This window comes from Lepeophtheirus salmonis, chromosome 13 (genome assembly GCF_016086655.4).
Source record: "Lepeophtheirus salmonis chromosome 13, UVic_Lsal_1.4, whole genome shotgun sequence".
Classification (NCBI taxonomy): Eukaryota; Metazoa; Arthropoda; class Copepoda; order Siphonostomatoida; family Caligidae; genus Lepeophtheirus; species Lepeophtheirus salmonis.
Genome location: NC_052143.2, coordinates 44318094 through 44334526, shown reverse-complemented (window position 1 = coordinate 44334526; position 16433 = coordinate 44318094). Strand labels below are relative to the sequence as shown.

Sequence of the window (16433 nt, the reverse complement as noted above, 5' to 3'; positions counted from 1 at the left end):
TTCAAAAAAAGTTAATATTTGAAATTTAATTTTTGAAATTTTTTCCAGGAAATTTAATTTTCTGAAAATAGCTATAAATTTTTTGAAATTTTTCTCCAAAAAATTTAATGTTTGAAATTTAGTGTCGGAATTTTTTTTCCAGTGAAAACTTAATTTTCTATGAACAGCTGTAGATTTTTGAAATTTTTCAAAAAAAGTTAATATCTGAAGTTTGATTTTTTTTGAAAAGCTGTGGTTTTTTGAAATTTTTTTCTAAAAAATTAATTTTTCAAATTTTTTCTAAACAGGTCCAAAAACTAAGCCAAAAACAAAACAATATATTTATAATCCTGCAGGCTCCCCTGTATATCCATAACTAGATAAATAAGCTAATTATATAAATATTTAATGCTGACATTTTTGGTTTAATCACTTTAAAAATGAGATTTGATTTAAATTCTACTTAATACCCATCTAAAAATGACTCAATGATATAAGATTTAAAAAAAATAATCACTCATATTGCGTCAGTTTATGTATAATCCATTGAAAACCTTCATTCTATAATTTGCAGCCTCCCTTACTAATGAGGAAATACTCGTTGAAGAGGACAACATTTTATTTAGGCCAGTTATCTACGAAAACGATGATATAAATAACGCGGATAACAAGAAACGGTAAGGCGCATACTTTATCAATACTTTAATGCTTTTATCACAATTTGTTCACAGAAAAAATGCTGAAAGACGTCAACTCGTGATTAAAGAGCTTTATGCTACTGAAAAAAAGTACCATGAAAATATTCAAATCCTAATTTCCGTCATTATTTGTGGTTCCAACGAGAGAACTCGCTCCATTACAGAGGATATCCTTATCTCAACTCTTCGAGATATAAAAGAAATTTCTGAGAAGATCCTCAAAGCACAAAATTACCAATCTGTTCTTGATGTATTCATGAACAACTCAGTGAAAATGAAGTCCTCCTACACAAAGTACTGTATTTATCATCCCAAAGTGGAAGGAGTTCTTGAGAAGTTGGATATTATTCCGAATGTAGATATCAATGCACGTTTCAATATCAAGTCTTCCTTTATCATGCCTGTTCAAAGAATCCTCAAGTATCCGCTCATCATAAACGAACTTATAAAAGTAAGATTTAAATGTTCTTAACTCTCTTATTTTGGAGTTATTTAGTCTAAAAATTCTAGACAATATTAAAAATGTATATACATATCTTATTAGTCTGACATAAATTTCATTTAGATTAAAAAGATGAAATGCATTTGGCTCACAATCAAACATTGATAGAATACAATAGGGAAAAATATTGTAAAATAGTTTTTTGTGTAACTTCGCTGCATGAAATTTTACTCGTGGTAATTTTTCGTGTGGTAAAATATCCTCGATACGAATTTACAAGGGACGATATTAGAGTGTCCTATTTCTGATGATATTTACATTTTTAGCTGTACTATGATCCTTTATCGTGGATAACACAACGAAAAAGCTACTAACAAAATTGTATGTCCCTGAATTTCATTATTAAGATGGAATTAAACTTTAAAGATTAAAAAATAGCATTTTTAGGTCATTTTTAGTGGGCTGTACTATCTTAATTTTGTAGATATGTGCCAAATATTCTTTGCAAACGGGTTTCCTTTGGTATTGGTTCAAGTAAAAAACAAAAGATATAGATTGCATCCCTTTCAGAAAGGACCATGCATATTTATATTTACCTCAGGCCTTGAGCCTACGAGAAAACCTGTACAAAATATGGATGATGCAATAATTCGAAGTATACATTTCGTTATAACAAAAACTTTATTATTTTTTCCCCTTAATAAAATTTAGAACAAAATAGTTCCACCTTTCAATATATATAAATTATAATTAATTGGCTCAAAAGTCCCAGGCTTCACACATGGATGGTACTTTTTTTTAAATCACCTCATTTTAGGTTAGTAACAACCTTCAAAAGATAGCTGTCAAAGTTCCATGACAATCTGTTCTTTAGATAGTGATTTATTCTACTAAGTGGGATTATACTTTTGTTATTTTCAAAACAATGGATCAAAAACAATTTTGTGTTTTAATTTTAAACTGTTTTTTTTATTTATAGGAACAAATATTGTATAGCTAGGCGATGGTTAAAGAGTGTTTTAGGGACTCCGCTCCGTAAAGTGGAAAAAAAATAAATTGAAAAAATGCAATTTTAAACCAAAAAAAAAAACATATACTCTTTTTGTTTTAAGCCTGGAACTTTTTGTCATTCTATGATATATTTTCACGAGGAAACAGATTTGATTAAAATTCGTATGTGGAGCGAGAAATAATATTGCTATTTATAAAAAGTATAACTTTATTTATTTAGTTTAAAACAAAAAAAAAAAAAAAAAAAAAGGTTTCATCGAACAATCCCTATTATATAAAAACATAATAAGTGTACCAAAAATACTATATAAATAACGTTATGATTTTTTTGGTTAAAATTTAAAAAAAATAAAAGATTTTGAAAAATTTAAGTTCAGAAAATAAGGTCAGGATTTAAATTATACTTGCCCATCATTACTTTGGTTTAGGAGATGCCACAAAAAATACTAATTTCTTTATCATTAAGGTCTCAAAACTCAGAGTTGGATTGAGTTAGTTAGCTAAAATTTGATTTCCGAGCTAGCCTACTGTCAATAATAGCACATACCAAAATTTGAGTCAAAATTTCATGGATTATTGTGTACAAGTTACAACTTGTACGATCTATAACACCGTTATTTATTTACAACATCAGTCATTTTAATTACCAACTATACATTGATGTTATCTTTTCATTTTGATCTCGTCAAATTATGTATTTACAAGTAATATAATTGCGGGCATTTGAGCTTTATAATGTGCCACAGTTAATTTATGAATTATTAATTTTCATCAGGAAAAAAAAATGATTACAATTTTTTAAATTATATCAACCAAGTAAGAAATTTTCAATTATTTCATTATCTTCATCACAAGTCGTAGTCTTAATTTTTCTTTTCAAAAAATCATCTCATTTTTTTAATTGTTAATTGTACATATAATTACAATTGGGCATGAGCAAATTAAAAAAAAATATATTTTCCGCAAGGTGCTGTGACAGTTTGTAGCAGCTTGTTAAGAAAATGTATGCTAAAAATAATTTTAACAGTGCTCGCTATATGAGTAACCTAATTTATGATTTTTATTGAATTATATTGCCATTCAGGGAGTTGTATTTTTTTGCCACAAGACGGCGTCACTCTCGGCCACTTTGTTTACAAACGAATATAAGTAAATATCAATGATGTCCCGTTCTATTATACATGTTAATAACGTATCTTATCCAATATCTTAACCTCCAATATCGTTATCGTTAAAGTTTGATCTAATGACACGCCTATTGGATAATATAAATGTTATTTATTAACCCTGTCCGTCTATAATTCTTTCTTACTCTCATATGAGGGATGTCACACTGAGGGGTGCACCCCTCTTATTTTCAGCTGTCTACTCTTTCAATTATAGCTGCTAACATACTTTACATCCGCCGTAGCACCTCCCCCTACACTAGACACTCTGAACTCAAATGATTATTCATTTTATGTAAAGTGGAAAGAGAATTCAGAATTTAAAATTCGTATCTTTTACAATTTACAATAAAATAATATTTCTAAAAAAAGGTCATTTAGATTTTCTATTTAAATTACATACAAACCATTTATAAGCGTTCCCTTCCAGACAATAGTTCGCCATCCCTGTCATATATCCACGTCTTATTAAATATAATGCAGTATCATTTAAATCTTTTATTATAGTGCTCAAATGGTGGAGATGAGGCGGATTATTTACGTCGTGTACAAAATATCATGGCGGACGTTGCTTCTTCAATCAATGAGTCCAAGGGAAGAAAAGATATAGGTAGGTAGTTAAGACTCTTGAATTTATACCCAAAAATAAAAGGCAAAACGAATACTGTACAGCGGTGAATTTTACTATTTGGCCATTGTATACACTAGCATATGGCATGGGCCTATTCACCTATTCCCGTTTTTTTGTGATTCCCCCCTACCCAACCCAGATTTTGGTATTAAATACCATTTCGGGGACGTTTGCAGGACTAGATATATTTTTCGAAAAACATTTCAAAAATCTACTGCTATTCATAGGAAATTAAATTTTTTGGAAAAAATTTCAAATATTATATTTTTTGGAGAAAAATTTCAAATATTATATTTTTGGAGAAAAATTTCAAATATTATATTTTTTGGAGAAAAATTTCAATAATCAATAGTTATTCACTAAACATTTCAAATAATAATGTTTTGGCTATCCTGCATAATTTTCCCGAATGAGGAAAACAATTTCTAGTAAAAAGAACAAATCCTTCATTTTTTTTGGAGGGGGGAGAGAGCTCCGTGTATTAGACTTATTCATATGGATACTTTCTTAAATTTTTATGTTTCCACATTTTTTTCGTATCCCTTGCGACAGCTTTGCACAAACAACAGCTGTTGTCACTTATCAGATACGTCTTATACTTTTTTATTTATTGAAATCTAAAAAATCTAAATAAAATAATGTAAAAAGTCATACGGATTTTTATATTGATATTGCTAATTTTTCAAACAGTTTTTCCCTAAAAAATGTGTAGATATAAGGGGGAAAAACAGTCATGTATTGGGGTACATATTTTAGTATCGCCCGTCCACGCAGACTACCTTTATCTCTTTACCGTACTGGGAAAATTGGATACTTAGATAATATATAAGAAGTATTGTTCAAAAATAATCATATTTTAGTTTTATGTCTTTTTTGACATTCAATCTCATGTTTCATGTATACTTTTTGTACAAAAAATTAACCAAAATAATCAAAAAGGACATTAAAGAAATTTTTAAATTTCGATTGAGGAAGAGTATAGGACAAATATAGACAATAAAAAAAGATTTGCGAGCTTTCACTGCTTAAAATATGGAGGAAAATGGAAAACATATCAAAATTTTAAAAAAGTATGACGCGTTATGTCCTCAAGAATGAAAAAATAATAATAAGAGATATAATTTTTGTTGTTGTTATGATAGTTTACCGACTACTTTTGTCTCTCGAGCGCTCACTAACAAAAACAAACAGACCAGTATTACTTTTATGCTAAATAAAAAACGCCTGCGTTAGTTAATTAATTTTTACATACCAGCGTTTATATATTATTCAAATGATAACATATACGCACATGAATTATGATATACATAGGTGATCAATAAAAAACTGAGACACTACTCGATGCTATATGCACACGCCTGCAATATTTTATTAATACAAGTACATAGTTAGATCAAAAAGTGTATTATATACATTAGGAGCACCATGGTTGAATATACCATGAAGTAAGACCCTTGATACCCTCCTTCCCCTCCTAGTCTATAAGTCCTCCTAACTACACCCCCATATGTAGTGTATACATTTTTAAACCTATATAAGTAATACATAGCTTTAAAGCGGATGGAAATTGGATTATATCTATAGAAGTTAGACATATTTTGGTATCTTTTTTTAAGTTTAATTATCCACAAAAAGTCACCAAAAGGATATTTATTTTTTTCAAATTTCATATAAAATCCCTTTACTTTTAAATATTTTGGAGTCTCAATTTCTATACTGACAAACAATCAACATATATTTTAAACATTACATGACTTCTACCTAGTGGATAAGTATAAATCTATGTCTGAGTGTGGAATACATCAGAAGATGATAAAATGGAACATGCATGGCCTTGAAAAGAAATCTTTTCGAATGAAGAATCGACTTTTATCCTCTATTGGATTCGATACAATGGTATGTATAATTTTGAAAATTTACGAATCTATTCATTGGACAACGGAGTATATATATATTTTCTATATTTTTAGATGATCGACATAGACTTTCAAGCCATAGAAAAAAAGTTTATTTATTTCTGTCAATCCATTAACTATTTTATGATCGAAATGAAGAGCACAAATTTGCATCTGTACAACTCATTGCTTTCACAACTCCATTTTAGTGAGTGCATTCATGATTTCTGTGCAATCAAAACGCATAGCAATAGCAAAAAGGGCCTCGTAGAGATTCATAAGTCTTTTCTTTCACCTTACTGGAAAACATTTGTACGTAGCGAATTTGATGTATCTCACCTTTATATACGTTCTTTTTTATTTTATAATTGTAATGGATAGGTTATTGATTTCGAAGATAAAATTGCTGTCCTTTGTGAGCTATTGTGTCAAAGCTTTCATGGCCCAAAGAGATTAGTACAAAAAAGACGTGATAAATATGTTGATCTCTGTGGTGCATTGGTTAAGTTGAAGAAAAATAAAGAACTCTCCAAACAGGCTGATGTAAATATTGTCCACTTATTCTAAATATGTAGAGGTTTACCATTACTAATCTGATATTCATTTTTGTTCTAAATTGATCAAAGTGCGAGAGTCGAGACTAGCGTTTTGGGTCCTTATTTCGGACCGCGGTCCAGTCAAGCCTGGTCTCATCCAGTCCCACTTGTGGGTTCTTAGAGAAGGTAAACTCAATCCCTTGTGCGGTCATTGGTTGGATTTTTTTAACTATTATATTATAGAACATAATATAACTAAGTAAAGATATAATATGTTCGTATTAAATTGCAATATAATGGAAAAATGTATGTTTTTCAAGATATATGCAATTCTCTAAATCAAATATTTCATATTTGATTTAATAAACCATCGACATTTGTAAGAAAAATTCCAAGGACCTGTTTCAAGGATTGACAGTCCCTAGGACCGGTCTTAAGACTGGACTGGACCGAATAAATTAGGATCGACACAACTCGAGACCCATGTAACAATACATTTAAATACAATAAACCAAAAGACTCGAGGGAAAGAGTGGACAGACAATAAATCAACAACAACGACATATATGTAAATATAAGGGGAAGAAATAATCTTCTCATCTACACATTCAGAGAGCCCTTTTAAATTTTATTTACATGGAGACTGAATGATTTTGAGGATATACAATATGAAATATATGAATATGATAATTTTTTTCCCAGCGCCCCCTATGTCAATAACATACATCTATATTTTATATTAAATAATATTCTCATTCAGATAATTGTGTTGTTTTGCCACAAGACGGAGCCACTTTTTGTCGCTTAGTTTATAAACTAATATAAGTAAACGACACTCATTCCCCATTGGGGCGTGACCTAAACGTGGTCGCAGATATCTGATAGGTAGGTCGTGGTCATCTTATCAAAAATATTTTCAGTTATCTTCCATTATAAAAAAAAGGAGGGAAACAAATGTTGAAGCCTTTTAAAATCACACTAAATGAATAATATACCTACCTTATCGGATAATTCTGACAGACATGCAAATTCCAAATGCCTGAACCTACCAAAAGTCGGTCGATTTCTAAATAAAATACTTTGCATTTGCTTGTCTTGAAGCTTAATGAAATCGATAACAACATTTTGATCAGAGAGTGTATAAGTTGAGAGCCCCTATTATAGTTGACAGATCAACAGTATTTGTAGATACCCAGAGCCCTCTGTTCCAGATCCAATTGATGAAGGATTAGTGATGGTCATCATCTTATTGTGACTCTTAAATGACAATATATAGTATTAAAAATGTGTGTTTTTTTGTTTTTTTAAGTTAAAAAACCTTGTTTCAACTTGTCGATCCACCTATAAGGCTTTGAACATACAATTGACCAATGACATTCCAAAATTCTTAATTCTAACCATGGGACTTTTCAAGAAAGTAATAGTTACATACAGTACTTCTCGTGCAAAATTATATGGAAAAATTACAAAAGAATTTCTGAATCATATTAAGGTAACTTAATTATTTCAAATTTCGATTCCTATTCATCAAACCACAATTTTTAGACGTCCAGACTCAGTGATTATAATAACGAAGAGGAATTTATTGAAAAATATGAAAATGTCATTAGAGAAATCAAGGATGTTTCCTCTCTGTTAAAAAATCAAGACTATGACTCCAAACCGCCCATTCCTGTTGTAGCTGATGATCCTACTGAAAATCTTGTAAGATATTAATTGTCTAATTCGTTCAATACTTAATTATACAAATTTATAAATATAATAATTATTTTTTTTTGTGGGGGAAAAATGAACCATATTTGTCAATTCTCTTCTTCAGGCAGTTCAATGTAAAAAGCAAAGGGCTAAGCTTCGAATGATGTATGAAGCATCTGATTTGTACTTCGTTACAAGAACCTATCTTAATTCAGATTCTAACGAGATGAATGCTTACATTGGTGATCTTGTAGGTGTGATAAAAAAAGAAGATACTAAGTGGATTGTTGATAACGGAACCATAAAATCATATCTTCCATCCGGGATTTTAACACAATTTGGGGCCTTTGTAATGGGTAGTTTTGATCTTCAAATTACCCCACCCTCTTTTATAAAAAAACCTTCGAATGAGCAAAGGAATTTACTTTTGACTAAGGAGTCTAAAATGAAAGCAAGCAAAAAGAGTCAAAGTAAAAAGACAATAGTTGGTGCTAAGACAAGTGAAGAAAACTCCAAAAATAGAAAGGCAGACTCAAAACAACATTCCAGTGATGAACCCGACTATGACATGCTACATTCAACGACTGGTCGAATGAGTAATCACAGTTATGAAGAAATAGCAACTTCTGACTTTAACTCTGAGGTTAGAATATTTTTCATTTCAATTTCAGCTTTTTTAAACCTTCACTTTTATCTACACTTTTTAGTCACCTGAGGATTTAAGTCCTATCTACGAGGAAATAAATGGTTTTGGTTCAGGGAATTTGACAATGGCTCTCATTAAAGGAAGCTTTCAATCGGAAGGATCAATTTCCAGCTCAAAAAATAAAGGGAAATTCTTTTACTCCTTGTACGATTTTATTCCAGATCAAAAAGAAGAAACCTATGGTCAGGTCCACGTAAAGAACATGCTTCCTCTAACTCAAGGACAAGTAAGGATGTTCATTCTTTGTTTAGATTTTGTACTTCATCAACTTGTATTGTAAAACTACATATAAATGTTTTGATAATTATTATATATTATTTAGAGTTAATGCTTTTTTCAGGTCATAAAGAAATAGTTTATGAGTTTTTAATTGACTCTACTCTAAAGTAGTCTATGTATATACATATGTGGATATGTATATACATACAAAAATTGATTTTTAAGCACAATTGTAAATATCTATTAACTTTCTTTCAATTAATCATTTGTATATAATTTAAAAGGAATGATTAATTCTTATGTAAATATTCTATAAATAAAATCATTGCTTCAACTCGTTAAAAATAAATTTGATTAAAAATCATTATCTAATTATACAGGGTGCTTCAGATAAATTGGTATAATCTTTAAAGGCTAATAACGAAAGATATAGATAGGTTAGAACTATAAATTTCTTATTATTTAAAAGCTACATTAAATCACATACAATTATTTATAATGAAATCTTCAGATCTGCAGAAAGTTGCCCTGGCCTGCCAAAGCTTCCGGAGCCCAGTGGCCGAGGTTATCAAGAGAGGTGAATCTGATAATGAATGATGGAATGTTATAAAATATTTCTCTTCCCCATCTAGTTCGTTCGTTATAAGCCTTTAAAGATTTTCCCAATTTATCGGAACTTCCCTGTAGATTTATGATAATTTAAAAATATGAAAGCAAGAGATGGTAAAAACTAATTCATTTGAACTTGCATTTTTAAGAGTTCAACGATATATAATCCCAACATGGCATTTTTTCGTAGACAGCCTAAAAAAGTCATCTCTTATAATGCAAAAATGATCATTGGTTTATAATTAATGGCCATTTGATTTCTTCACCCTCTTAGTTGATTTCCTCCTTTGAATTTCAAGTATGGAATTTCGAAATGTTTTTAAATCTAAAAGTAACCTATGATGTAATGCATTTCTCAAATCCTTTTTTTTAAATGCGTTCCTAGTTTCCGTTATAAAAACAAAGGAACATTGTTCTATAGTCATTTCATCTTTCGAGATGCATATATCTTGACATCATAAATAATAAATACATAATAAGTTAGTCGTTCTACAATATTGTAAGAAACGACCGTTCCATCAAAAACAGAGTATTGAATATTATTTATTGTCCATAGTGTACATATAAAGGATATTAATAATTTATTGAACATGTCCTCTTTTGACACAAACCAGAGCCGTAAACCTCTTAAAAACACTGTTTGTTGTAGAATATCACCTCAAGCGTCCTCTGTAGCTCCCATAAACTAGTCTTTGCGGATTTTTAGAATACTGGTGTTCCTCTCCACCATACTTTGCATGGATAAGTTCAAGGAGTAGAAATCCACGACTAGCTTTTTTATCCACTCTCAACCTCTACTGTCAAAAGGAAAAGGAGAAGTTTGAAAAATATATATACATATACAAGAAGCGGGGATCAAATTGTCGGCAAAATATTTTTCTACAAAAAACAACACAAAATATACATTTTTTAACTTTTTTATTGAAAATTAAAACTATGACGAGCATACAGGTATAGAGTAGCCATTCATTCGATATAATCACCGTTGGCATCAATAAACCTCAATATGGCCTCTGAACCGGCCGTAGGCTCTTCTGGCCATCTCATTGTCCATGTTGCCGAATACTTCCTTGATGGAGTCCATCAGGCTGGCTTTGGTGCTATGGGGATGTATGTTGGTATATCTCTCGACATAACCCCAGACAAAATAGTCCAAAGGATTAAGGTCGGGAGAGTTAGGAGGCCACAAATCCTTGGTTACGATGTCATAACAGTTCTCGGTTAACCACTGCATGAAAATTTTGGAAACATGGCAGGGTGCTGAGTCCTTATTGTTTTCTCATGGCAGCCCAGATCCCTCGCCATGGCCTTCATGGACCTGGTAGGGTCATCTTCAACCATCTTCTTCACCTTGTCGACAAAGTCGGTGCCCCTGACCTTCCTGTCGGTGCCCTCCTCCTTGGGTGCCCTCTTTATGGTGGCATCAACATCCCAGGTGTCCTTTAGCTTCTTACAGATACGCTGAACAGTCCATAAATTCACTCCTAAGGTTGAAGCAATCGTTGAATTGGAGATTTCACCTCCATTATTAACCAATGCCATGACTACGGCGGACCTCGAAAGCTCCTCGTTATACTTATAGCTCTTTATCTCCTCATATGATGACGGCATGATGCTAACTGAACTACGTATCGTCAGCTGAGAAGAATAGCTTTCCTATTTGGTAATCGGTTTTTATATGATAATGTCGTCTTCAAATTATCAAGGTTTAAAGTAGGCGACAATCTGATCCCCGCTCCCTGTATATGGGAGCTATTTTTCTGTATTTTTCTTTTTGCCAACTGTTAATTATTATTTAGGGAATAGTTATTAATTATCATAAGCATACATTAAATTGATCATCTTATCAATGAGAACATATGAAATGAAACGAATTCTAAACTATTTTTGATTGATATGAATATAAATTCCAATCCTTTCTTATACTTTTTTTGAGTTCCTAATACGTAGAGTGATCTGCTTTAAATCATACAAGAGTCAACTTATAAAAATGACTGAAAACAACTAAAATGAAAATACACTAAATTGTTTGTTTATTTCTAAAAGTGAGCCGTGATCATGGAGAAAAGGAAGCATAACATTCTTTAGGCCTAAAATGCTCAAAATGGGGCAAACACCAAACGAAAACCATTTTATCATTGTCAAAAGTTGTTCCATTCTATTGAAAGCAGAATAATGTTCCGCACAATTCCTCCTGGATCCATGACAGTACCATTTAGGAAGTTCAAATAGGTGGTGTTGTTCATTTTTTATCCATCAAGAATACGAAAAAGGGGTGGTTTTTATCATTTGAGGTCATTGCACCCTACAACGGGTTCCAAAGTGTGTTTATAAAGTCTATCCTGGAGAGAGAGGGAACTTCCTAATGAAACATCGAAAATGGTTGGAAATTGAGTAATGTTTTAAATCAATTGCAACTAGTTTTTTCTTATCAAAAAAAAGAAAAAAATTGTTCAAGTCAGCTAATCTTATATCTGCTTACTTCTAAGGAAATACTTTGTTTGTCCACCAACATATTGTCGTAAAAAAGAGTCTAAATTTATAAATAAATATGAAATTAAAAACGTATACATATATATATATATATATAAAGTTCATTGTTTTTTACTCATATTTTCACACAAATGTTTAACTCATAAAAGGAAGAAGTTGAACTGAAGCCAGATTATACATACTTATTAACACAAAAAAACTGTTTGAAGTTTTATTACGCATATGTATGTATATAAATGATTGTTAGTTTTTGAAAACATAATCTAAACAATAGCATTAAAAAAAAAAGGATAATTGTGTGTTTAAATCGTCAATCGATATATGCACATTTTGATATTATTTTTGTATATATCTAACAGTAAGGTTGTATGAGTCCTAATTTAGGACAAAAGATTCCAGCCTTCTCCATTTCAGTCCTAAAAACTTATTAAGTTCGGTCCTTGATAACGGCAATCTACTTTTTTTAAATTAGTTCTAGGACTGACAGTCGGAAGGACCGGTCCCAAGGGCTGAAAGGGCTTATTCTAAGACTGGACTGAACCGAATAAATATGGAAGGACACAACACTAGTTAACACTGTATTTTTGACTCATGCTCAAATACAATTTTCAATCCCACCAGGAGCTCATACTAACGAGAGCCAAAGAGTAAATTTATTTTTAAGTGATGCTCTTTGTAATGTTTCCAAAAAAAATATGTATATAGGATAGGTGCGTCGTAGTGATGTGGCCTTAATTATTCGGTCCAGTCCAGTATTTAGACTGGTCCTTAACCCTGTCGGTCCTTTGGTCGTCTGTCAGTAACTGATTAAAAAAGGAAGAAATAAATTTGAGTGACGTTATCAAGGACAGAACTTTATCAGTGTTTATGACTGATATGCAGGACTGAACTAGACCGGATCGAGAGGGAACTGGACGGGACTACAGTCTTCAGTTTTTAATAAGGACTGACACAACATTAGTGTGAGGTATGTGATAAAAGGTGAGCAGCATCTGTGTGAATATGAATTTTGTATCATCATTTGACAATCTATATTTACTTTTGATACAATCCAAATACATGTATAATATAATAGTTATATCGATACATATATTACATATACATACTTATTGAACAATTATGTTGAATTTGTTTTTACTGTCTAAATAGTAAAAACTACAAATTAGTCCTGATTCATTGTTTTAAATATCATTTGCCATAGAGATTGCTCATTCAACACGGGATAATACAATATAAAATATTGTATTACATAGTATGTATTTACCTATATCAATGAACAAAATGCCAATTGATCTTAAATGTTCTTTAACTCAAGGAATCTTAGATGACATTTAATGAGAATGAAAACATCATCACAGGGCAGGGGATGGATGCTCAAATTCTGACTTTACAAAATGTCAGTAGAGAAAGTTCAAAGAGCTATGTTTGGAAAACAATTCCTGTGGCTTATCCTCCCTAATATATGAAGTATCCTACTGATTTTTTTCCTGACAGTGCGTTGTTTAATATACAATATGTACTTTGTTACCATATGTTTTGGCCATTGGAGGCTCTTTTTTATAGCAGGTAATAATGTCATGAATTATGCGCAAATTTACTTAAGAAATATATGTTTGTTAGAACTCCAAAAAATGTCAGTGATGTATAAAAATCCTCACAGAAAACACTGGCGTAGTACACATTGAGGTTATTTGTAATAACTAATCGGCAATTAAAGGAAGTAAAACTCCTAGACAGTTTTGATTTATGATCATTTTGTAAAACGAGCACTTCTCGTAATTCATGTTAATACTGTACATCATGACTTTTAATTGAAGAAATGATTACTTCTTATAAACACTTTTGGTCACTTTTACTAAAAGGAATTCAGATTTCATACCCATAATGTACATAAATTATTCAAAAATTAATTTATATATTGGGAGATAACAACAACTATAAATGCAAAATTAAAAGACTGTGCCTCATCAATCTGTATCATAAAGGATGTTAGTACACTCCTTATAGTTTTAAGCAAAAAGATAAATCCATTTCCCCTCCCTGGATTTTATACAAAGGGGACTCCTTCACAAAACAAGACTCTCTGATCACAACACGATCTATCTCTCAAAACTAAATATAGACATTTTCAAGCATAGTTTTTATCATAGATTGGATTGTCTTAGGAATTAAACTAAAGTGAGGCTGCTGACCTCAAGCGATTTTTAGTTAAGTCTTTTTTTGTGTGATATCTGTATATATATATATATAAAATAGATTGTGTGTGTGTAGATGTCCTTTATACGTTCCCACAACATTGAAAGTAGGAGGATGAAATTATGTATGGGTCCCTCTTTTGAGCTAGGACTGGCTAAGACGGGGGTGTCGATTTTTGGGAGGTCATATAAGGGGGACTTATGCTATACCCAAAACGCAAAAACCGTTTTTTGTAGCTTAAGCAGACTAGATAGGGGTTTGAGTTATTTATCAATAAGTGATTGGCGTTTCGAAAGTAACTATACGAATTACTACGTTTTCTAAATTTATTCAAAAATAAAAATATTATGGGCAAAAAAAAAAAATGGTGAAAATTGCAATTTCATTTATTTCAGGTGCAAAAAAATGAACTTTTAATGGAATATGGGATTAGTAAATAGATTAAAGTGTGTACAAATTTGTCGGTAGATTGGTTTACATATAAATCTACTAAATAAAAATTGATGTTGAACTGAAATAGCTGTTATTTTCTGAATAATTTTCAATTTTTTTTCTCTTTTTTTTTCATTTTTTCATCAAACTTCAATTTTTTATGTTTTTTTTATTAAGAAATGCCACAAGACGATGCTTTTGCACCAAAAAATTCCGAAACAATATCTTACGAAGAGTATTTTCAATTTCCAGAACATTTCATTAAACAATTTTTAGCAATATTTGCGAAAATGAACCAATTATTGTGTGTTATTTTTTCGACAACATTATTCTTCATAACTTTTTTGTTTTTGCAAGTACGAAAAAAATATTGGTAGGTTTGTGCTTCTTTTACAATTCCAATAAATGCTATTGACTGGGTTTTTTTTGTAAAATTATTTGAAAAAAGATTTTAGAAATTTTCTTCGCGAATTTCAATTTGGGGATTTTTTTAAGTAAATAAAAAATGGACTTCTCATCTAGACAATTTCTTAGATGCATATATGTTGATATGTTATTTGAAGTTCATAAACCAAATTTTTTTTAATATTCATAATAATACTACTAAGGTTAGAAGATGCAATAATAATAGTGGTTTTTTTTTGTGGGAGGGGGGAAGGAGCTTCTATGATGAGACTTAGGTAGGTTACCTTGTATAGCCGGATTGATATGGCGTGAATAATCCAAGAAAAATACATAGAATTAAAGTTATCAGGTTCTTTTTCGACAACAACGAAATATTCATATTATAATTATTAGTTTATGTAGTATATAGAAGTATTTTCTGAATATTTTTTTAATTTCCTCAATTAATTTGACCATTTTCAATGTGATTTCCCTCTCCGTCCTTAGCCCGAGCAATGCCGGGCAATCCTTTGCATGTATTTATTCATATACTATTTAATTTATTTTATTTTGTTAATATTTTCTTTGAAATATTACCTTATTCTTTTATTTTTTAATATTCATATTTTAAATGTAGCAGCACCTTTACTAAGAATAATAATTTTTATATTTTATAAACACTACCTATAAGTTGATCGTTATACCTAGGGTTTGATTATCCCTTTTGATCAAAATAATAAATAACAATATTCACTTTTTGTTGCTTTCTAGGTGATTCGTGTACTTTCTGTTGAGGGACACGATTGGTGGTTTGCAGAGAATCGTAAAGGGCGCCGAGGATATGTTCCAAAGTCTTATTTGAAAACCTACAAAGCCACTCTGCTTCATAACTAATCATACTTACTTACGTATATCGTTAAAAAAATGATTTTTTCGCTGCCATATTCGAAGATATTTCTGTCTTTGGTTTCAAATCGTTATCAAACTCGTACTTTTGTAGTCAACAAAACGTTTTTGTATAGAATGTGAAATTATTAGTTAAGAATTAATACTGATTTTTTAAATATATTTAACATGTTTTTACACGTTCCATGCATTAACTATTTTTTTAACATTTATCGTTTTTTTGTTTTTGTTTTTTCTATTCAAAGAAATATTTGTTTTACAATGCACAAAATGAGTTATTTGTTCTTATTATTGTGTATTTCTTAAATTACCTACTGTATTTTCTAACATTTGAAGCTGTCTGTATAAATATTCTAATTATGTACAACTTTACATCCCAAAAATAAAGAAAACATAGACTGTATAAAAAAAATATTGCTATGTAATATAATCAAA

The 16433-nt window shown here is 30.6% G+C and overlaps 1 protein-coding gene across 3 annotated transcripts in view; it reads left to right on the top strand.

The window, feature by feature from the left end:
* Window positions 1–16433, top strand: part of LOC121127731 (uncharacterized) — a 32489-nt gene extending 16056 nt beyond the window's left edge. For 2 of the 3 annotated variants that reach the window (XM_040723212.2, XM_040723213.2), the window contains exons 12-22: window positions 554–656; window positions 711–1128; window positions 3804–3906; window positions 5693–5823; window positions 5898–6134; window positions 6204–6365; window positions 7668–7850; window positions 7904–8062; window positions 8178–8696; window positions 8761–8985; window positions 15864–16433. In XM_040723212.2, the coding sequence (XP_040579146.1) occupies window positions 554–656; window positions 711–1128; window positions 3804–3906; window positions 5693–5823; window positions 5898–6134; window positions 6204–6365; window positions 7668–7850; window positions 7904–8062; window positions 8178–8696; window positions 8761–8985; window positions 15864–15986 (2363 nt within the window). In that variant the 3' untranslated portion in view covers window positions 15987–16433. Of the gene's footprint in view, window positions 1–553; window positions 657–710; window positions 1129–3803; window positions 3907–5692; window positions 5824–5897; window positions 6135–6203; window positions 6366–7667; window positions 7851–7903; window positions 8063–8177; window positions 8697–8760; window positions 8986–11633; window positions 11772–15863 lie in introns of those variants that run through there. The other variant, XM_071892543.1, reaches the window with a different exon arrangement.